Below are 22,734 nucleotides of genomic sequence, written 5' to 3'. Positions count from 1 at the left end.
TCGTGTGCCTTGCCGGCCTTCATCGGTGCACCTCGCTAACAGCACTTGCCCCAAAAGTCTGTTGAGGCTATACGGGGGGGGGGGGGGGGAATTACAGATGTGTGGACACCCCAGTAACAGCTTCACCAACATGGGGGGGGGGCTTTTTTCTCTTGTCTGATTATACCTATCACATCTTAACACAATTGAAATTTCTCCAGTCATTTAAATACATCTCAATCCATTCTAGTCTAAATTGCTTAACCTCCCAGTGAATACATTTCTTTCTGTATATCTTTTATGTATCCCAACCTATCTGAATACATCTATAATTTATCTTATCCAGTCAATATATCAATGCATCTCATCCCGTCTGAAGAATATGTTCACCATCTCACTATTTTCGATCTCATCTAGAAATACTGACACTACGTCTCCTGCATATTTAATTTAATGTATTACTGTATACACGTGTATTACTGTATACAGTCATTGCATGCTAAACATCAAATGGCAGCAGAATACCAATTCAGCCATTTCACTTTATATGAAGCTGGCTGCATCTTCATATATGGCCAACAGAAAGTGAAGAGTTTTGGGTACGGTTTGGGATAACCCAACATGCAATTAGTTTTATGGTATTAAACCAGTAACGAAATCATTTTTTTGGTTATCATTCCAGAGCAAAACTTTTTCACATTTAGGTTACTGAAAATAAACTATTAAACCTGTTAACCAGATCCAGTTTTTGTTTCTGCAGGGACTCCTCTACTTCAAAATGAGTTACGTTCCAGATATCTGTTCCTAAGTCCAACTTTACTCCTGTCGATTCCAAACATGTTGTACATGTACACTAAACACATGCTTTAAAAGTTGCATAATCTGTTGATGAAGATTCCACTGATTCTTCATGTTTTGCAGATGTAGATGCCACCACCGCCATCTATTGCGCGGCGGTTTAACTTATAATTCTCGGTCTCTTCAAAGTTCGTAAGTCGAATGTACGCAAGAAGGTGTGCCTGTACTTGGCACACGATTTCTTAACGCGATGGCATTGCTATAGCGTGAAGAGAGATTTAAAATAGCATCGTTAATTCTAAAAATAAAATCCTTACACCTTACCAAGCCCCCGTCTAGGGATGAAAGACTACCCAAAGCACGCAATCCCTAGACACGCAAGCCTTACTTGTATGCTCATGTGCCCAAAGTTGACTTGATTTGGGTTCAATAAAAAAACATTAAAAAGGAAATCCTGTGTCAAACATTTAATCTTTGAGCAGCATTTTACGTGGTATCTGGTGACGTCTGTGCGGATCCAGCAATGTCACAGCTGCACACGGTCCCCGTCGGAACAAACGATGACACGGCTCGCCTGAGCAAAACCGACCATGCTCAAAGATGAATCATTTTACAACTGTAACCTACTTTGCATATTCATCACATGCGGCGATGGCAACTGCACTTTGGCAAGTTGGGGTCCGGGTATTTTAAGTGTCTTCAACCTCTGCCTTTAAAAACAAACATTCTTCACCATTGCTGGTGACGTAATCCCGCATCTTGGAAAACTGAAGGAACCCGACTTCCCCGAAGGGTGGATTCCACCCCCCTGAGGGGCGCACAAAAGACGGATTTGATGGCTGAGTCCATGGCTTTATGTTCAACGATACTTTTTTGCTTCTTCTCTGAGCTGGGTTTTGTATGGAGATGGTTGTCTGAAACATAAGAGTCAAACAATAGCATTCATCAAATCTTTACTGTAAAATAATCTTGAGTGTAAAAAAAGAAAAACCCCAACAATGTAATTTTGGCTAAACATCTCAATGCCATAATGACTAAATTGGGGTCACACAATGCAACGAGCGAATGCCAATTGTTGATGCCGGCTCAACACCTGGCTGTCTTCCTGCTTGTCTGTGGTTCCTCATACGTCTCATTCTCTTTGCATATTTCAAGTTTACACTATGTGAAACAAACGTGGCAGGACCCTTCTAAAAACGAGTCCTGAGTTCTAGATTTGAAGCTTTCGTGACTGCAAGGAATCATCTTCTTAGGTTTTTTCGGTAAAGTCACGTAGAAAGTAAAATAAAATAAAAACAAAAATCACGACGTTTCGGAGGCAACACAAGTCTCCGTCATCAGGTGGGACCGTCACAGCCAGATTAGCTGTATCAAGTGAGGCAATGATTCAAGATGTAATCCCTTAAAAGCGAGTTGAGGGGGGAGGGAGAGGGGAGCTCATCAGACTATGGTAGCCAATGAAAGGAACGTATCGGGAGGGAGGGGGGGGGGCGGGCGGGGGGCGAGGCCAAAGGGTGGGCGACGGACGTGGAAGCGCTTGTGCTACCATAGTCTGATGAGCTCCCCCTAAGTTTGTACCCATCATCATTTTCGTTCTTTTGTCTATCATGTGTATTTGACCTCCCCCTCCTCCTCTCTGCCCATTGTGTTGGCGGGTGCAGTGGCTGGCCGCTTGCGCACAATCGCTCCATTGTGTTGGCGTGTGCAGTAATTGGCCGCTTGGGCACAAGCGCTTCCACGTCCATCGCCCACCCTTTTGGCCTCGCCCCCCCTCCCTCCCGATACGTTCCTTTCATTGGCTACCATAGTCTGATGAGCTCCCCCCTCCCTCTCCCTCCCCCCTCAACTCGCTTTTAAGGGATTACATCTTGAATCATTGCCTCACTTGATACAGCTAATCTGGCTGTGACGGTCCCACCTGATGACGGAGACTTGTGTTGCCTCCGAAACGTCGTGATTTTTGTTTTTATTTTATTTTACTTTCTACGTGACTTTACCGAAAAAACCTAAGAAGACGAGTCCTGAGACTGTGAGACTGAGACTTTCCTGGGAAAACATGCATAATCATAATAACAAACTGATATCATTAGCTGGCTAACAAACAAATCACGAGCGTTTACATACTGGACTCCCCATGTAACAAAGACATGCACAGCTGTCGGAGGATTACTGTGTGACCAACACCGTGTTTCCATGATCACTGAACAGCCGAGGCCTGCGAGCTCCACCCAGACGACGCAGCTCCCTTGGTGAAGTGCGAGTTGGGCCACTCTCAGAAGCAGCCATCGCATCACGATGTCCATGTGCACCATTTACCGAGTCATGGGAAGTCAGTTTCAGGACCTTGTTTTAGTTTCTAATGAAATGGCAATAGAAATACACATTGGAATCGGTATGACCCATGCTGGAGTCCAAGCTGGGCTGAGCCAAGTCTCCACCAGTGCCATGGCCTTGCCTAGTTTCACTTCCCACGATTCCTGCACACCCAACCCTACCTATCCTGTAGCCTTGTGTCCGAGTCTTAATTGGTCTAAAATCTAGGCAAGTATGGAGATAGTGGATGTTTAAATTACTTAGTATATGTTAGGTTCATTTGGTGGGCCAGCTTTCAAAGGTATCAACCTCACGGTATATAACAGCTGGAGATGTGAAATATTGGGAGCATCTCCACTTGTGTCAGTGCTACACTCATGGAACTCATGTTGGGTTGGGTGTGCCAGGGTTACCTTCAGCTGGTATGGCCAGGCTAATGTTGCATCATAAGGTCCAGGGCCCAGCATGGCATACGCAGACACGTGCTCACCGCTACGACAGAGCCTCAGTCGTAACCTGTAGCCATATCGTGTGGTGAAGAAAGCTACACAGGGGATGGTGGTTGGAGAATGCAAGTTGATTTTCAGAAATGAACAGCAAACAGGTCGGCTAAATAATAAAATAATTACATGCAGCCTCCCGAGCTCCTTGTAGCTCCACGTGGCCCGGTCTCTCTCCATCTTTCTTGGTTTATTTCACTCCATTTTGTGTTAATTGTTTTTGTATCTCTCAAAAGAGCACCAATACAGCTCAACTGTGGGTGCCATGCAGCACACGCACCACCATATCAATTATTTTATCAATCCCATTTCAAACTGATCCCAAGCGAGATTTGAACGCCCCCAGTGTAAACCGCTATGTCAAAAACTCATCATTGTTATTTGAAAAATGACCCGCAAATTATTCAATGTCATTGCACGTAGCAAACATCGGCCCCCCACTGCGGAAAGTTGGCAGTACTCTCATGAAAGTGTTACACTAGACAAGTGTAATAATGATAAATAATTACATGCTCAGTTATAATTTAAATACTGTAACGTTAACAGCAGCACTAACCTGGGGAGTCTATTTGTGGAGGGTGTTCAGCACCGCTCCCTGCCTCCCTAAGTCTGTTGATCACGTGTTTAATTTTCCACAAAAACATGCCATTGTAGGCAGTGTTCTCCAATTCAGCCAGTCTACGTGTTAATCCCAAGAGACTCCGTTCTGTCTCTTGGTCACTGTGCTCTACACGGGCCATCTGAAAGGAAGGGCAGAACGACACATGGGCAGGGAGAAGAGTGACGAACAAAGTATATGTGAAGAACAAAAGAACATAGATACAATTCCAAGGTCTACACACACAACTTAGGGCTGTGATACGGCCCAGCGGTAGCACCTTTACCGCTTGTAATTGGTCATTACTACAGGCGTATTAACCATAAAGTTTTCGCTGTCTGTTTCACAGTGGACGTTTGACAATCCCTTGATGTAATTTGCCTCTGGCACACAAGGACTTATTTTTTTATTACGTCACGAGATAATTCATGTCCAATGTGAAGCAGACAGCGCAGATAATTTTATGGTTAACACGCCCGCAGTAATAACTCAGGCCTACTGGATTTAAATTGCGAACCTCTACAATAAGCATCGAACGCGGTATTGCTGGGCGATACATTATGTATGTTGAACTCCTTTCGCACTGTACGTAGCCAACCGTGCTAATCGGAGGTGTGGGCGAAGTACAACAAACTAAACACAAAAAGCAGTTCTAAAGAAATTAGTTTTCAATATAGATTTAAAAGTGAGCTCCAGTGGCTTCCTAATATCGAAATAGCTTCCCAGACGGCCGCAGTCTTCAATGTGTGTACGGTTAGTTAATATTGAACTGTGTTTTATACCTTAATATGTAACTTATTTTATTCACGTCTATCTTAGCACCGCATGTAAAACTGTGAGCTTAGGCGTAAGCATCGATTTACCTGCACGCATCATCGTAACAATGCGTGCCGTGTCACCAATGCGCACATGTGCATTGGTAGCCATTTGTGATCTCATCGGCGGATCTGAGTGGGGAGCAATGGGGGCGATGCCACCACCCCTCACCTTCTCGAAACCCTGAAAATTGGTACCTTAGTGATGTTTACCAGAGAGAACACGCTCAATGTTTAACATGTGGGCTTTCGCAACCGATGTTATGTCTCAAAATAGAGGTTTTTTAGGTTAGATCGCGTAAATATATAAATGTGTCATTAAAACACCACCCGACACAGCCAACTAGTAAGGGTTGTCACGTGAACTGAACGTGCCAATTCGTCACTAGTACAGCACACCGGTGTGTTGGAGAGCCAAGTCTCAACATTTACAATCTCAGTACGACGTTTCAGCAGTAATTACAGCTAGCTTAATCTATTATGGATATTGGTCGCGAAAGCCGACGTGTTAAACTTATGTGTTATGACTCATTATTGTTTTTTTGGGTCAGATCGCCACGTGATTAAAATGCCAATGTGTGTTGTACACCCTCTTCCACCCAACGCAGGCAAATAAATGAAGTCGTCACATGAACGCGCACATTTGATTATTTATTCAGCATGATGGTGTGATGTTAAGCAAGCCGTCACATTTAAACAAACTTCAAACCAAATTGTGTAATATTGTGGACCGCTCTCCAAAGTTAGTGGTGTGCTGAAGAGTGATACAAATTGGTGCGTTTGTTCACGTGACAACTTACATTTTTCGGCTGTGTCGGGTGAAGGAGGGTTTTACATTTCCATTTTACTCGTGTGGCGATCCGGCCAAAATTAATAATCCATGTCATTTATTAATTTAGTAGGGCCCCTATTTAAAAAGCCTGAAATCTCAGGACCCCCCCCTCCTGCCACCCCCTCTTTCCTGTTGGGAAGTTTATAAATCTGTCCTTCCGCACCTCCGATTAACACGGTTGGCTACGTATGATGCGAAAGAGGTTCAACGCACATACGTACATCTGCCGCCGGTGCATCTACACGTCACCGTGTGTGGGTTTGTTTACAGGTGGCCATAGCAGAGACTGTGTGCTGTGGTTCTTGCGCTCGCCACCTTGTTCTGCAGGCGAGCGGTCCCGTCTCGGTCGATGTTCCCCTGCCGCGTGGAGGCCTCCGACACGCGAACGTCTCTCTCCACACGCTTTGCGACTTCCTCCATTCGCCTGTCCATCGCGGCCAGCTGAGCCTCGGCGGCCACAAGGCGAGCTGAGACTGACGGGCACCAACACACATCATTGGGGGTTTCAATATGATGAGATTTTTATATGTATAAAAAATATATATATATAAAAGAGCCACCCTCCTTTGCGTCAGGGCATCTCGAAGCTCTTTACAGGTGATAAGCAACTTGCACCGCATCTAATCTCAACACATTTGAAAGGGAACCCTCAGTGGCAGCTGTCTCTGGGTGGCACAAGGTGACTGCACATAGCTTGAAAATGGGCATGAGTTGGCCAGGAAGGGTCGATGATTGCCGCTATGTGTCATCCCATTTTATCAATTTGTGGGATTCCTTTTTATAGATTTGGCAAGTTTAGACTATAACACTGGCACACAATGGCCTTTCGTTTCGAATATCATGAGATCCTTTACGTCCATTGAGAACCAGAGGGTATGTATTACATTTATGATGAATACACCCATCAATCCTTTCTTCAACTCACTCTCTTAAACTGGCTCCCTCCTTCAACTCCCTTCCTGTCAATTCAAACCATGAATCTGTGCAACAAGTGGCAGACGCATGACCGTTGGACCGTGTCACCATTCCTGGGTTACACCGTAAAAACAGCTGCTTGTTATGTCATAATGCTTACCTCCTCTCTCAAACCCCTCTCCACCTCTCACGGTGCGCACATTCCGGACAGATAGTAATGATGATGGCGACAAGAATAAGGATGCGTTGGACTCGTTCTTCAAGGCTTCTGCTCTTGCTTCTAAACTTTGCAGCTGTTTCAACAATTCGTCTGCTGCCAAACGACTGGTGTGCGACCATGCGTGCGGTGCCTGCATTTGCTGTTGCGCGTGGTTTCTCGTCTTTGAGAGGCAACATTGCGTTTCGTCGAGAGTCGGTTTATGTGGATGCTTGATGTTGTCCGCGTGTCCCTTGATAAGCTGCTCGAATGTTTTTTTGAAGGCGTCGTAGACTATGGCGAGGTGAACTTCCACCGAGTTTTTCTCGTGATCGTGCAAACTCTCTCCGTGTCCCTGCAAAACACGAACACAACATTCAAATCTGTGTGCTGATTATGAAACCAGACGCAGAATAACATTCAGTTAATTGCATTGGCCATAGACACTTTAGCTCACACTATTATTTTACATAAGAAATCCATGGATTACCCTTTTACCAACTGCATATTCACATGCTGCAAAACCGTACACTTGTGCAAAGGAACAAATGTAACCTTCCCCAAAATTTCGATAAAAATTATACAGCTCAAAATAAATTCTACATTACAATTACATCAACTAAAACGCACGTCAAGATGCCATTCCAGTCAACACTCCTCTCCTGCCACCAGCTCCCAGTACAACCTCAGATCAAGTTAAGATCACACTCACCATCTGCAGGACCCTCCACCCACTCTCCCCTGCCTACCTCTCCCCTCTGATCTCACTCGACTCTCCTCCCACCCTCTCCTACCTCTCCCCTCTCATCTCTCATCTCACCCGCCCCCCACCGCCATCCGTGCTGTTGACTCCCTGCCTCTGTTCAAGTCCAGACTCAAGACCTTGCTTTTTTCCTTTGCCTATGTCTTCTCTCTCGCTATAAAATTCCCATTGTTCTTTAGGTTGTAATTATTTGTGGATGCTACATACATCCAAATTGTGTGTAATAGAGTTCGTAATTGCTGAAAACTGGTCTCCATCACTCATCTGCACTTAAATTTCGATTTAAAGCTTTCGTGACTGCAGGGATTCATCTTCTTGGTTCTTTCGGTAAAGTCACATAGAAGGGAAATAATAAAATAATAAAAATAAAACATATATAGTACGGGGTAGACCCGTGTGATGTAAGAGGAAAAGGTTTAGCTGGAGGCATATTATATTTTTTGCGACATAAAATTGTAATGTATGACTTACTGTTAGTAGCTCAGCTTATTGGAGAGTATATTTAGTATATTGATGATACTGATGTAGTTTATATTTTAGTTTCTTACGTGGTGGTTTAACTGCTGCAGCTCCATACTATTAACATTCCTTCCCTTTATTAATGCTAACCCTACTCCCTCCCTTTGATGCTGCTAATCCTGCATAATGCATGGGCATAATATGACTTTGAAAACCCCCCGCCCACCTCCTACGCATTTCACAAGTAGTGACTAATCCCATATCTGCATTTCCCATAAATATGCTAAATTTCTCTTGATATGCAAATTCCTTTATCAAGGCGCTCTTCCCCCTCCAACCCAGCTTAAATATACGCTTCCAAGCCTGGTGGTGTTCATTCAGACACTGTCTTTCCGACAGACCTGTTCTTCACCTGAGGACGGCTGCTTGCGTTGTGGCCGAAACGTCGTGAGAATGATTTTATTGTTAACTTTTTATTATTTCCCTTCTACGTGACTTTACTGAAAGAACCAAGAAGATAATCTGCACTTATTTTGCTCGCCCTGTATTTCCCTCGTATATATAACATTGATGATCTGTAACTTGCTTTTATTATGACCATCACAGTTGATAGACTGAATCAAAACTAGCACCACACCTAGTCACCTTTGGCCATCGTGACAAATAAAGAATTTGAGACCAGGATCACACCTCTGTGTCCCAAGCATTGTTTCTAAGCCCGATAATAAGAATTATTTGTTTTTGATAGAGTGCCCTTCATGTCGGGGCCTCTCAAGAGTGCTTTACATGTGTAGTGACTGTGTATGTGACTGTGTGGTGCCGGGCTTACGAAGGCACGGCGGATGTGTTGGCAATATGTGTAGCCCGCTTACTGGGTGTAGTACCAGCCCTAGCGGGGCTTGGGTGAGCACTGGTCAGCGCGGAGGCACCACGTACAGTGTGCGGTGCGGGCTCCCGGTGAGGGAGCGAGAGGGAGTGTCAGCCAGCCAGGGTTACGTTGGGGCATGATAAGCTGGTTGACCTGCCGACACGTGACCGGATGATATTGGAGAGGGGCCACCGGTGGACGGGGGCCGCTGGGCGGTCACTTTGAATAAAAGAGCTCTCGGGAACCTTCGGGGAAAAAGCTCGAGAGAGCTAGAAGGTGGGCGGGGCGAGGTGCGGAGCCAGCACCAGCCCGGGCGGATATAATGGGGGCCCCATGAGGGGCTCGGGGTTCTTCATGTTGCTGGTGAAGAAGATCCAAATCGGGTAAAAGAAGCCTCTAGCCACGCGGTCCGGGACCCAGCTCGTGGTCCGGGCCGGGATAGCGAACTGTGTCTAGTTCTGCCATAGCGTGTCTAGATAGACATTCAACACGCAAGCATAGGTTATGTTATGTTGAAGTTACTGGAATAAATAGTGTTGCTCCAAAGACAACGTCTGTGACTCAGTTGGACTCACTACACATGCGATTATCAACTTACATCAATCACACCTCATCTCAAACATTCGAAAGGGCAGCTGTTCCTGTGGACACAAGGTGACTCAGGATCTGGTGTACAATCGGGTATTAGTCTGTCAGTAAAGGGCAAGGTTAATCTGTAATCCCAGATGAGTAATTTAAGGGTAACTTTTGGAAGTTGTATACATTTGGACCAAGATGCCGATACAATACTCAAATAGAACAGCATCAAGGCACCTTTGACATTCACTGTGAAGCAGACGGCGTGTATTCTTATGTTAATAAATCCGCAGTATTAACCAGGGTGGGCTTCGGACTTGAACCACAATGTCATCATGAGCCAGACATCACACAAGCCCAGGGCAACCCACCGCAGCACCCACCCTGTAGAGACAGCCGAGCGGGGAGTACGGGCAGGTGTCGCGATTCTTCAAGCACCTCCGCTCCTCGTGGTGCTGCCACTGTCCACACCAAACATTGTTATCAAGAACCTCGAACACCCAATAATGGTCATCGCAAGGGTAGACCGTACAAGCGTGTGCACAAGCGTTTAAGGTTCAACTTTCTGGACCATTATTCTGACTAGCTGCATCTTGTCTCGATGCTTGACACAGTCTCAAGTGAATTGTCATACCAAAATGCAAAATTAGGCTGTGAAATTTGCTCTTCGACTCACCGGTGAGCTGAAAGAATAATTGGTGCGTCATTAAACTCATGTACACGTGACTATTTAATTTGTCCGTGATGGGTTGTGGAGGGTTAACGACGCAAAATTTGGATAGATTACATGGCATAACTAAAAAAGTAAATTATGAATTATATTGGCTGTAAAAACATAAATTAAATCAGTAGTTAGGAAAGCACATCACTGTCAAGGGGCCACGTAAGTACCAGTGAGTTATATTTCTTTTTTTAACGTTTAGGTTAATGCAAATACATTTCAGGTGTGTATGGTTCAAGCCTAATGGGACAATCACGTTGGGTCTGATCAGACCGAGTTTGACTTGAACTCATTGGGTCAAGCCTTATAAAAAATTCAAATCCTTGTGGACAAGGACCTCAATGGGTCTGGATTTTAACTCATGGACAGTATCCTTTAATGCAAATGCGGATTTCTTAAAACATAAATCCCATTGTAAGTCAAGCTTGTGCTGAATAGGTTCAGGGGGGGCAGAGGCAGTAGCGGGATAGGTGGCACACTGATGACATGGGAAGGTTATTTGTTCCATACCTAAATTCTAATACACACGTGGGTTTTAACATAAACTAAAATCTAAATTGCCACTCCAGCCACATATCTAGCCTGTAACCATTCGGACAAAACTTAGTGTTCTACCCCTCTTGGTCAATGGAGAGACGCACTATATGATGGCTTAAATGGATTTGGCCAAAAATCACAAGATAGGATCAAGGAGCTAAGCCAAATGTTGGTACCAGATTCTGGTTGTTTTCCCACTTGTGTGTGGTTTTTTACACCTCTGTGCGCATTACATATTCTGCAGCATTTTTTAGATTCAATTTGCATGAATGACGCAATATATTATAATTATATCTATGAGACCTTGTTACCAGTATCCAAAATGATGGAAAATAAGTGTAGGTTTTACCCTTGGTGGCAATAAAAAAGGTGTTAAGATGTTCAAACACCAGATAGATACCTTTGCAAGGCATCAAGTCTGCATTAACCACACATGCTTGTGGCAAAACATGCAAACATGCTCTGATCATATTTTGGATACTGGCATAGATATAACTGCTTGACCCGTGCTATAAGTGTACCGATACTTTGTTTTTGTACTAGTCTCCTTTTGGCGTTCTCTGGTCTAACGCTGGTGAGACAAGGCCATAAAGGCAGTCCCTGGTGTAGGCCAATCATTTCAAAGACAATGCATTTATTATCAGAGCATGTTTGTTTTGCCACATGTGCGATTAATGCGACTTGATGCCTTGCAAAAGGTATCTATTTGGTGTTTGAACATCTTAAAACCTGTTTTATTGCCAGAACATGTAAAACCTATTCTTATTTTTAATAATTTATTATAATTATGTTCGGGTACTACAGATTTCTAACAGTGAAATATGTATTAAAAACATACCATGACTGTTATGTAATGATGCTTGCCATGATTGTCAAATTCAACAATACACCAGACAGGGCCAACCCTGGATTACAGCACTGTGAGATCCTTGACAGGGATTACGGATTGGGCTACTCCTCGAAGCATTCTCTCATCTGAAACTCCTCTACATCACCACAGAAATGTGTGTGTGGATTAATGTGTATGCATGTGTGTGGTGGTACAAGAAGTGAAAAAGCAGTGATTAGCATGCTGTGCTATATACCCGGCGACCCGAGTTCGATTTCTGCTCATGGCCAACATCACCTACAAATATAAATTAGTACCAGGTGCAAGGGATAAACATCAGCAATGGTGGCTGAGTTTGATGCTAGCCAAACCACCCCCTTGTGCCATGTTGGCCTTTATTCTCTCACCAACAGCACTTACCCCGACATCCTGCGAAGACATTATAGAGATCTTTGTATGTGTGGCACCTAGCTTAGCACAGCCGCTATGGCGATGCCGCTTTGTGGCAAATTGCGGCCGTTTTATGTGCATTATATGATCGTCATTCAGTGCAGTCTGCGTTTCAATTTCATTTCACAAACCTTGTCTTCTGGTATTGATTTCTGGCCACACAATTTGCATTCACGAGTCCTTCTGGAACGGCAGTGCAGTTGATGTTTCTGAATAATAACCAATAACAAAAACACAAATAATTAAATACAAGGTCACCTTAACTCCGTCCATTACGCTTGTTTACACAGTAGAGGGCGATGTTGATATGTGTAATCCCAATTGAGTAATTTTTAATTGAGTAACTTTCATCATTGGGATATTTTGCTAATACCAGTCACATTGTGTTTGCTTATTTTAGTTGTGGAAGGAAAACGGAGAACCCAGAGGAAACCCATTCTGAACATAGAAAGAACATACAAACTCCATGCAGAAAGGCACCCCAGTCAGGAATCAAACTCAGGCCCATCTTGCTGTGAGGCACGGGTGTTACCACGGTGCCTCCCAACTGCCCCACAGGCACATTTTCAGTACACACAGAACACCACACACCTCCACCCCCAGTTCGTAGTCATCTGTTTGGAGTCTGAATGTCTCTCCCCGTGGTCGCGTGTATTTTGCCGAGTTTTTGGAAACATGCGTTTTAGAGTATTTGGTTGCTATACATTTCCACACGATAAGTCACTTCGTTGAGCTATCATTTTTGGCCAGGTCACTTCTAAAAAAGAGCTATATAGCTCCGTGGGCCTTATCTGGTAACATAAAAATTAGTTCAATTTATAGTTTAGAATCTGCACAGTGAGCACCTGCAGCTGTCGGTAAGGCAGGAGCTGCGCACACGCGGCGCACGGCACAGGCCGCACAGAACACTCCTGGGCGACGTGACGGTGCAGTTCCGCGCGGGGCAGCAGCAAGGCACAGCCCGCCAGCAGGCACGGCACCAGCACCCAGTCACAGCGCTCCACGTGGGCCTGCAGGAAAAACGCACGGCGTCACTCGCACAGGGGTGCAGAGGTGTGGGTGTGCTGTGTGTATTAGCCTGTACGTGCATGTATACTGGCCTGTGCGTGTGTACTATTCTGTGTGTGTATTGGCCTGTGCGCGTGTATGTGTACTGGCCCTGTGTGTGTGTGCGTCGCCTCAGCCTGAATTGAGTACCTAGTGCGGTTTAAAAACATTGCCACGAGGGAGACAAAGGCGGCCGGGCGTGGTGCTGGCTACCCACCCCCCTTATGTGTCGTTCTGGCCTTCATAGGTGCTCGCTAACAGCACTTTCCTGAACAGTGTGGATTTAAAAGTTATTTAAAAAATATCGTGTTTTGCGAAATAAATAAGTTTGCACAATGGACTTGCAACCCATAGATCATCGTCCTATTCCAACTCTCAGCACAGCAGTTGACACTGGGAATAGTTTATTAACCCCCCAACTCTGTCCATGCAACAAGTATGAATGAGTACACCACTCGATCGGCAGGTTTCACTTGTACGTATGCTTGTGATTGGCACGGTGGGGTAAAGTGTGGGTACACCTACATTTTCGAGGCATCTGATCAACGTGGGATAGGCCACCGACTCGCTTAAGTCTGGCGTTTTGCCAGAAGTGGCAAAGCAATTGCAAGGCTGCACCTTTACCTTTGTAAGGGGATGTCTGAGCCATCCACACGCACTTGCACCGCAGACATGCAATCATTCAACAGCGCAAACACCAATCACACGGGAATGCACTCGACGGGGGTCAAGGGGCGCTGACGTCACGGACTCTGCGTGCGAGGCGGAGATGGAGGGTTTAAATGGGGCTGTTAAGCGCGTGTTCGGGGTTGGTTTTCGGAACAAGTGTGGCTGTGGTTTGAATAATAAATTAGTGCGTAGCCAGTTTCTGACTCCTCTTCACCTTTTTGAATCGCTTCTGAAATTCTCCCACCAGATTTAGAAGCCATGAATCTGGATTCGCCATCAAAACAACGTAAAATAGTTTTGACAATCGTTCATTTAACACTTAGTTCAGGCAACCTCAAGTGACACAAGGTTTGTCGTTATTGCCAAGAGCCAATAATGTCGGCATGAAAAACCAATGAGCGTCGCTGTAAACAAGTGGAACTTTGCATTTGTAACTGTAAACCGCTGGTAGTCTTTCAGAGGCAAGTGAATGAAATGTAGAGATACAATGTCAGTACGGCAATTCATTGCTACAAATTTTTGGATTACTGCAAAAGTAACGTTTAGCAATATTGGATGTCAATTTTAATATACTCATAAGCGCACAACTTGATCTTTGATGAACGCTGCACTTTCCGTCGTTTTCCTGCAGGGGGCGCTGCAAACCCACGCGTACCACCACCACACGAACGAGGCGCGTGTTTCACTCACAAAGGCTGGCGCTAAACAAAATAAACGACGGCGGTATGAATATGCGCGTACCTGCGATTAAGAAGCAGCGGCAGATATGAATATGCACGCATACCCCCCCCCGGGTGGTTAAGCATTAATCCGCTGTGCAAACAAAGGCCAATGCTAAAGGAAGCACGTGTAAGCATTGTGTGTGTGTGCTCAGGGTGGGGGCCAGGAGGGGATCGCGGCGTTTGCAGAGTTGCTCCCGCGGTCGTGGCGACACAGTCATCGCCACGGGGGAGACAAAGGTGGTGATGGCCACCCCCCACCCCCTCGTGTGCCTTGCCGGCCTTCATCGGTGCACCTCGCTAACAGCACTTGCCCCAAAAGTCTGTTGAGGCTATACGGGGGGGGGGGGGGAATTACAGATGTGTGGACACCCCAGTAACAGCTTCACCAACATGGGGGGGGGGCTTTTTTCTCTTGTCTGATTATACCTATCACATCTTAACACAATTGAAATTTCTCCAGTCATTTAAATACATCTCAATCCATTCTAGTCTAAATTGCTTAACCTCCCAGTGAATACATTTCTTTCTGTATATCTTTTATGTATCCCAACCTATCTGAATACATCTATAATTTATCTTATCCAGTCAATATATCAATGCATCTCATCCCGTCTGAAGAATATGTTCACCATCTCACTATTTTCGATCTCATCTAGCCTGTGCATGTATACTGGCCTGTGCGTGTGTACTATTCTGTGTGTGTGTATTGGCCTGTGCGCATGTATGAGTACTGGCCCTGTGTGTGTGTGCGCGTCGCCTCAGCCTGAATTGAGTACCTAGTGCGGTTTAAAAACATTGCCACGAGGGAGACAAAGGCGGCCGGGCGTGGTGCTGGCTACCCACCCCCCTTATGTGCCGTTCTGGCCTTCATAGGTGCTCGCTAACAGCACTTTCCTGAACAGTCTGTTAAGGCCATACTCGAGGATCTGTCTTTGTTTGTGTAAAGTTGCGTGTGTAATGTGTGCATGTTCCTTACATCATATTCCAGGAGCAGGCCTCTCCATTCACAGCCCTCACTCACACATCTGACCGGCAATACGCCCATCTCTCTACGCAGAGCCGCATCTGGAAAAAACTGAGTTGGGAAGTAAACCAAAAAATTAGAATTCATTAAAGTACATTGCAAGACTAAATTATCAGCTTAAAATATCAAGTGAGCTGGTTGTGGTGGGTGCACACCTGTAATCTGCATAGGCAGCGCTACTAGACAAACAACAGCATTCGCACTCTATGAAGCAGCGTGCCACTTATTGTCATAACAATTAACTTTTTTTTTACTTCCAACAAAGGTCATACATAGGTCATATAGGGTGGGCAGGTTGGCGGAGTGGTAACACTTGTGCCTCAATTCAAGGGTCTAGGTTTATAACCCCAACTGGGTTGCATTTCTGTGTTGAGTTTGTATGTTCTCCCCCTGTTCTGTATGGGTTCTCCGGTTTCCTCTCATAGCTAGAATAAACCATACAATGTAAGTGGCATTGGCCAAACATCCCCATGCTGAAAATGTATCTACAATTGACTCAATTGGGACTACATACAACATTGTACCCTACTATAAAAAATTTGGCAGGACCCTCCTGAACAAGTCCTGACACTCATTGAGTCAATTTGGATAATTCAAAGTGCTCGCTAAGAGACATCACCTTCCTGTTTCTTTTCACCAGATTCACTACTACTTAATTTTCTATGCTGGTCAGTGTGTGTTGGTGAAGGTAGGAAGAGCGCAGAACAATGCATTTATTACGCCTGCTCTTTGTGCGTGTCAGTCAATCATCCAAGCATTACCCAGGCTCTAACCATGCTTAGTTTCCTAGATCTGATAAGACTGGGTGCATGCAGGGTTATCTGATCGTTGGCAAATGGCGACAATGAGGGGTTTTGTTGCATGAGAGTGATGGGCGTGAGGCACATTTGTCAAAGACACAGAGTCACCCACGCTATTTAGTGACAGAACACTCTCCGTGGTCACTGCGTTCTCATCTTGGCAAAGTGGGCACAGCGGGTTTACGTTTTGCCTGTAGAGATGCACACAAAACACAATCAAACGGGTATATGTGTACTAGTACACTTTAGAACGATACTGTCTTTTTAACATGTAGGCATTCGCAACCAATATTATCCAGAGATAGAGGTGTTTTTTGGTTTAGATCATGTAAAAAATTCGATATCCATTGTAATTTATGCAAATACATTAACCCCCCTTCTGGGTTTTGCACCTGATTGGGTCACAAGTGACGGCATCACATGTATCTCTCTATTTTAGACTGAAACAAAAGGATGTCTCCACAACTCTGGCTGTTGCCTGATGAGGGTGGTAGTTATGACCGGCGAAACATCGTATAGTCATACCTCGGTATACGACCGATTTGGAATACGTCAAATTTGGTATACGTCGTGTTTTGACGATAAAAAATGTCTTGGGATACGACGTCTTGCTTGGGATACGACGCGCTTGCTAGAACTTGTATGGGTCGGGATGAGTCACCGCGTACCCGTGTATACCCCGTTCACGACTAAAACAAAGCGCCGCTCCTCAGTCTGCCTGTAGATCTCGTTCAGTGCACAACCCTTGCTATAACTCTCTGTGAATTTTCACTTGTTTTTTGTCATTTTTACTCCTCTCAGCAAGGTAAAGTGACGTAATAAAAAAAAAAAGTCAATTTATTTATGCATTTATTTTCATTTATGTATGTATTTTAGTAATAAGTCGTGTCTAAATAATTTTATACAACCCCATTAATGTATAATATGCCATATAAAATATCATTTTTTATACTCTGGAACGGATTATTTCCTTTCCCTTTATTTGTCATGGGAAAAATTTGTTTGGTATACGTCATTTTCGGTATAAGTCCTACCTTCTGGAACGAATTAACGACGTATACCGAGGTACCACTGGACTTGAATTGTAAATGTTGTGGGTTTATTCTCCAACACACCGGTGTGCTGAACTAATAACGAATTGGCATGTTTTGTTTACGTGACAAACCTTACTAATTGGCTGTGTCGAGTGGTGGCGGGTTTAACGACAGATTCATATTTACACGATCTAACCCAAAAAAAACTCTATTTTGAATACTGTCTTTCAAATGAAATAATTTACACATTTCGCATTTGTGCCATTCTTATAGTGCTTCACAATCAGTCTGCAGTAGTTTCAGAGCGGGAGGCAGTGTTGCTCTGTGTAATCCCACTTGAGTGATTTTCCAGGTATTTTTTTTAATTCATGAAATTTGGATCGTGACTGACACACAATGGCCTACTTGTTTCAAATTACGTCACATGATCTTTAACATCCACTGTGCAGCAGAGTGCACATATATTATGGCGAGTACACCCCCAGTAATAACTAAGACGGCCTCCACATTAGAACTGCGAGCCTCTGCAACAAGCAGCGTACACGCTACGCTGGGCCATGTCGCTGCCCTACTCTGTCAAATAGGTTTTATAAGTCAAGGTAAGCAACGTGATTACTAATGGATAGGAATAAAATGCGACTTTTGGAAATGTGTTTACAGTCCTCAAGACAGGTATACGCATACATAGAATCCACTGACTCAAAACAACCCACACTAAATCCCATGCAGGTCTTTTTAATGTTTGAGTCCTTTCTCAATAGACCGCTGGATGATGGCCACCCCAAGTTGTGCTGGTTGTGGGATTGTTTTACCATACCTCCCCAGTCTGATAGTGCGAGTTGTTGAAGGGGTAGGTGCCCAGGGCTAGTTATCACTTGCTATAAATGTTGACTGTGAACAGGAATCGAATCTAAGGCTAAAATAGTGCAAATATTCATATTGGTTTAAAAGATAATTTACGTGAATTTGAGGGGGCACTGCTGTGGCGAGATGTTAAATACCTCACACGGTATACGGGAGGTCGTGGGTTCGATCCCAACCCTGACGCCTACTGTATATTTGGAGATTTTTCACTGGGTCCTCCGGTTTTTTGCTCCACATTAAGAAACATACGCATAGAGTATTTGGCTGCTATACATTTTCAAATGATAAGCCACTGAGCTATCATTCGTGACAGCCAGGTCGCTTATGAAAAAGAGCTACTGTATATAGCTCAGTGGGCCTTATCTGGTAATATAAAAAGTAGTTGTGTGCCTGCGACCAAAATCCAGCGTGCTAACCCACCTGTTTGTACCACATTTTACATTTCACCGAGTTGCCAAGGTTGTGGATAAGGAAAAGACCCCCGTATAGCCTTAACAGACTGTTGGGGCAAGTGCTGTTAGCGAGCACCTATGAAGGCTGGAATGGCACATGAGGGGGTGAGTTGCTAGCACCACGCCCGACTGCCTTTGTCTCCCCAGTGGCGATGTTTACACACTGCACCAGATACTCATTTGAGGCCGTAACGACCTAGGTGGAGGCCCTGGACCGGTTCCAAAAATAGCCGCTGGTGTTGGCCGTGAGCGGAAATCGAACTCGAGTCGCCGCTACACTACTGCTCCCCACAGTAGCATACAGACGCACACCAGTATTGATATACCCTTAGCAGTGCCTACCTTATTACAGACCAATTCAGACCTTGTTGGTCACAACGTGTCTCAACTTTCATCGTACAAAGTCCCATCACCAATAGACAAAAACATGTTCCTGTATTGAAACGGCTACACGCCGTATGGACCTCAAAACTATATTTCCCTGTACAAGAATACGGGGTAAACCGTGTGGATTGAGACGCATCGATGTTACTGACGTGATCAAGCGAGCTATGCAGGGCCTGCAGAAGCGGTGTCCGCAGTGGGTCTGCACGGCGTCGCGGAGGAGGCCCTCGCAGGAGCCGCACGCGAACCGCGCGGCCGCTCCAGGCGCCCCCCCGCCGGGGCGAGCGAGCAGGGCGCGGGGGTAGCCGCACATCGCTCGCTCGCCTGGGCTCCTGCCCTCGGCCATGCCGTGCGCATCCTAGAATGGGGAGGGGGAAAAAAACACGTGAAAGGGTGAAACGTCGTCGTCGACGTCCTTCTACACCGGTTGTTGTTCACCAGAGGTGCGCGTCACCCTGGGAAGTGCTTCTTGCAAACTGTTACAGATAATAGGATTGCTATTTTTGACTTCACAAAACACCACGTGTGTGGTTTTTAATGTACATTGAATAAACAAACTATTTAGACCGCATTCGTGCCTCTCACCAACAGAGCTGGCTGACTGAATCAGCAGATTGCTGGCACGGGTTTACTGATGCTGGAGAGTCCCCAAACATGTTGGGGGATCCACCCTTCTACATCGGAACATTCGCCACAGCTCAAGGTAAAAGTGCACCAATCCGCATGACATCAAATATTGACACCTCCAATGAGCACGGGTGGCTACGTACGGTGCGAAAGAAGTTCAACAGAAAGACAAAGATCCCCCGTGTAGCCTGTGACAGGCTATTTGGGGCAAGTACTGTTAGCGAGCAGCACCTGTGAAGGCCGGCATGGCACACGAGGGGGTGGGTGGCCGGCATCACGCCGGGCCGCCTTTGTCTCCCCAGTGGCGATGTTTACTACACACCGCATCAGGTACTCATTTGAGGCTGAGTCGACCAGGGGAAGAGGCCCACGACCGGTTCGGATAATCGTCACTGGTGTTGGCCGTGAGCGGGAATCGTCGGGTTCGTAGCGCAACGCGCTGCTGCTCCACCACCGCTCCCCGTTCAACAAAGACACAGAGACACTCATAGACGATCAATACGTTAATTAGAGCGAATTTTGGACAGCAGTGGCCCTCCACGGCCGCGCATGGGACTCGCAATTCCAGACGACGTCGCCGGCTCCATCTCCCGGCGCGGCAGCTGAGACCACCCCAACACCACCCCCCCAACACCACTACCACCCTCCCCACCATCACCCCCCCCCGAAACCACCACCACCCCCAAACCCCCCCTCCACCCCCACCCTCCCCACCACCCCCACTCCCACCACCACACAGCGGATAGAGGTGGCAGGACGCGTGCGGTCTGCCACGTATACTCGCGTGTCCATCGGCGTATTCGTTACCGAGTATCCACTGGTGAACCGTCCCAGATTCCCTCAACCCCGCGCCGCTGTCGGAGCCGGTAACATGTTCTCTAAACGGTTACCGGTTTCTTCCAAACAGTTACCGGTTTTCGCGGCAGGTTTTTTATTATCTCGGACCCCCGACAGGAGCGCTCGGGCACGGACCCCGGAAGCGGAAGCCGCGAGGCGCCCACGTGGCCCGGCAGGAGTTGCAGCAGCGGAGGGTCGCGGTCTCTCCACTGCTGGATGGAGTCCGCCTCCCACACGTCTCGCGGCCTCCTGGCAGCTGCGTCCATGGCTGAGCTTCACCTCCGTTTCCCAACATTTGGCTGCCGCTTCGTCGCTGCGTCTCGGTCACCGTCCGAGGCGTGAGGCGACCTCTGCGCTCCCACTCGAATCCACGACTCCCTCGTTCGCTTTGCCTGGCTCGGCACGGCTCCAGGCGTCCGTCTCTCTCTACAGCAAGGTTCTTCGTTGCAAGGCCCGCGGGCCACTGGCGGCCCCTGGTGGCCTTTAGTGGGGCCCCCGACAATATTCAGCACGTGAAAAACACCTCCCCATCATCATCATCCTGCTGCTGCTGTCAAACCCCAACAATGGTTTCAAATGTGGTGGTGAAAGTGGCCGCCCTCAGAGCATGAGTGAAGAACACCGCTCTCGACTGCGCATTTCTCAGCAGTGCTGGGACCATTGGTCGATTCTTCGACTACAGATTGCAATCAAAGTTTTAAATTTTTTTACGGTCGATTGCTCGGGGCCCCTCGAAGATGAATAATGTTCGTCACCATTTAAGTATTTTCTTAGGCCCATGGTTGGCGACGTCACCAATCCCCGCCCAGCACCTCCCGTCCAGCGGCACGCGGGAACTGCGAATGTGCGCAGGGCCTAAGTGCATTCGCATCCCGGAATTATTTACAAAACGAGACAAAAGCGAGGGTCGAGGGGACCCGGGGCAGCAACCCTTACTAATTGGCTGTATCGGGTGGTGGCGGGTTTAACGACACGTTTACGCGATCTAAACAAAAAAAACTATTATAACATGGTGCGACAGAAAAGTTACCATTTTATGGGATTTACTTAAAGTTACCATAGTATTGAGTTAAAAGCAGTTCCCATGGTATGATTAACTCGGTCAAGGGGCGAGTGTATTCGAGTGTGAAGTGTGCACGCTCGCCTCGTGAACACTGCTGCCGCAAGCGGCGTGGTCAGCGCGAGGAGCGAGTGAAACGGGAACAGACAACCGGGTGAACGTGTGACTCGTGAACACTGGTGCCGCAAGCGAGAACAGACAACCGGGTGAACGTGTGACTCGTGAACACTGGTGCCGCAAGCGAGAACAGACAACCGGGTGAACGTGTGACTCGTGAACACTGGTGCCGCAAGCGAGAACAGACAACCGGGTGAACGTGTGACTCGTGAACACTGGTGCCGCAAGCAAGAACAGACAACCGGGTGAACGTGTGACTCGTGAACACTGGTTCCGCAAGCGAGAACAGACAACCGGGTGAACGTGTGACTCGTGAACCAGGGGCAAGGGCTCTGTTAGGCGCGCTGTCACAGGATACAATTAATCCGTGACAAAATGATAAATTATGGTCAAGTTCGGCTATGATGTTTTGAAAGCATGTGCCTGTTAGAGCATTGATCAAGCTTCGTATCGTATACAATCGGTCGATTTTGATTTAATCCAACATTAAATGATTAAAAACACGTCGATTCCCGTTCCAGTATTCCTTATATGGGCAAAGCCATGCACAATTACTCCATACATGGGTATGGTCTAAAGTATTAACATAATTATCATTCATCCTTGCCTATATCAGCTATTATTTCCGACTCTGTCTTTCTCTCTGCATCTCTCTCCGATCTCTACTCCAGTGACCTGGGTTCTGCCGCGGGGTCCACTTTCTGCCCCCTCTTCTCTCTCCCCGCCCCCTTCTCTCGCCCCGCCCCCTTCTCTCTCGCCCCGCCCCCTTCTCTCTCGCCCCGCCCCTTTCTCTCTACCCCCGCCCCTACTGCCGAAGCCTATATAACCTCGTGCCACGGCAAATCTCGCCTACTTCAGCAGTTTTTTCTTGCTGTGGTTGTCCCACCTGATGACGATTGCTTGTGCTGCGATCGAAACATCGTGATCTATTATTTTTCTACCTACGTG

General features: G+C 46.4%; 1 protein-coding gene across 5 annotated transcripts; it reads right to left on the bottom strand.

Moving 5' to 3' along the window:
* Nucleotides 1-1,229: 1,229 nt before the first annotated feature.
* On the bottom strand, nucleotides 1,230-21,603 carry LOC144721183 (TNF receptor-associated factor 2-like). Of its 5 annotated transcripts, none has more exons than XM_078598572.1 (12): nucleotides 20,684-21,603; nucleotides 19,298-19,503; nucleotides 16,524-16,602; nucleotides 15,564-15,662; nucleotides 12,995-13,159; nucleotides 12,281-12,358; nucleotides 9,984-10,073; nucleotides 6,911-7,301; nucleotides 6,151-6,308; nucleotides 4,147-4,330; nucleotides 3,504-3,634; nucleotides 1,230-1,691 (listed from the first exon to the last, which is right to left on the bottom strand). In XM_078598572.1, the coding sequence occupies exons 1-12, from the start codon at nucleotides 20,873-20,875 to the stop codon at nucleotides 1,467-1,469; spliced, it is 1,998 nt and encodes a 665-aa protein (XP_078454698.1). In that variant the 5' UTR covers nucleotides 20,876-21,603; the 3' UTR covers nucleotides 1,230-1,466. The 5 variants fall into 5 exon arrangements, 4 of the variants coding, with proteins under 4 accessions (XP_078454698.1, XP_078454699.1, XP_078454701.1 ...); XM_078598573.1 differs by having other exon boundaries at nucleotides 9,996-10,073; XM_078598575.1 differs by having other exon boundaries at nucleotides 20,580-20,760.
* Between the last annotated feature and the right edge of the window lie 1,131 nt (nucleotides 21,604-22,734).

This window comes from Lampetra planeri, chromosome 11 (assembly GCF_965212315.1).
Source record: "Lampetra planeri chromosome 11, kcLamPlan1.2.h2, whole genome shotgun sequence".
NCBI lineage: Eukaryota > Metazoa > Chordata > Hyperoartia > Petromyzontiformes > Petromyzontidae > Lampetra > Lampetra planeri.
Note: the sequence above shows the minus strand (reverse complement) of the source record. Positions and strands in the feature narration are given on the sequence as shown.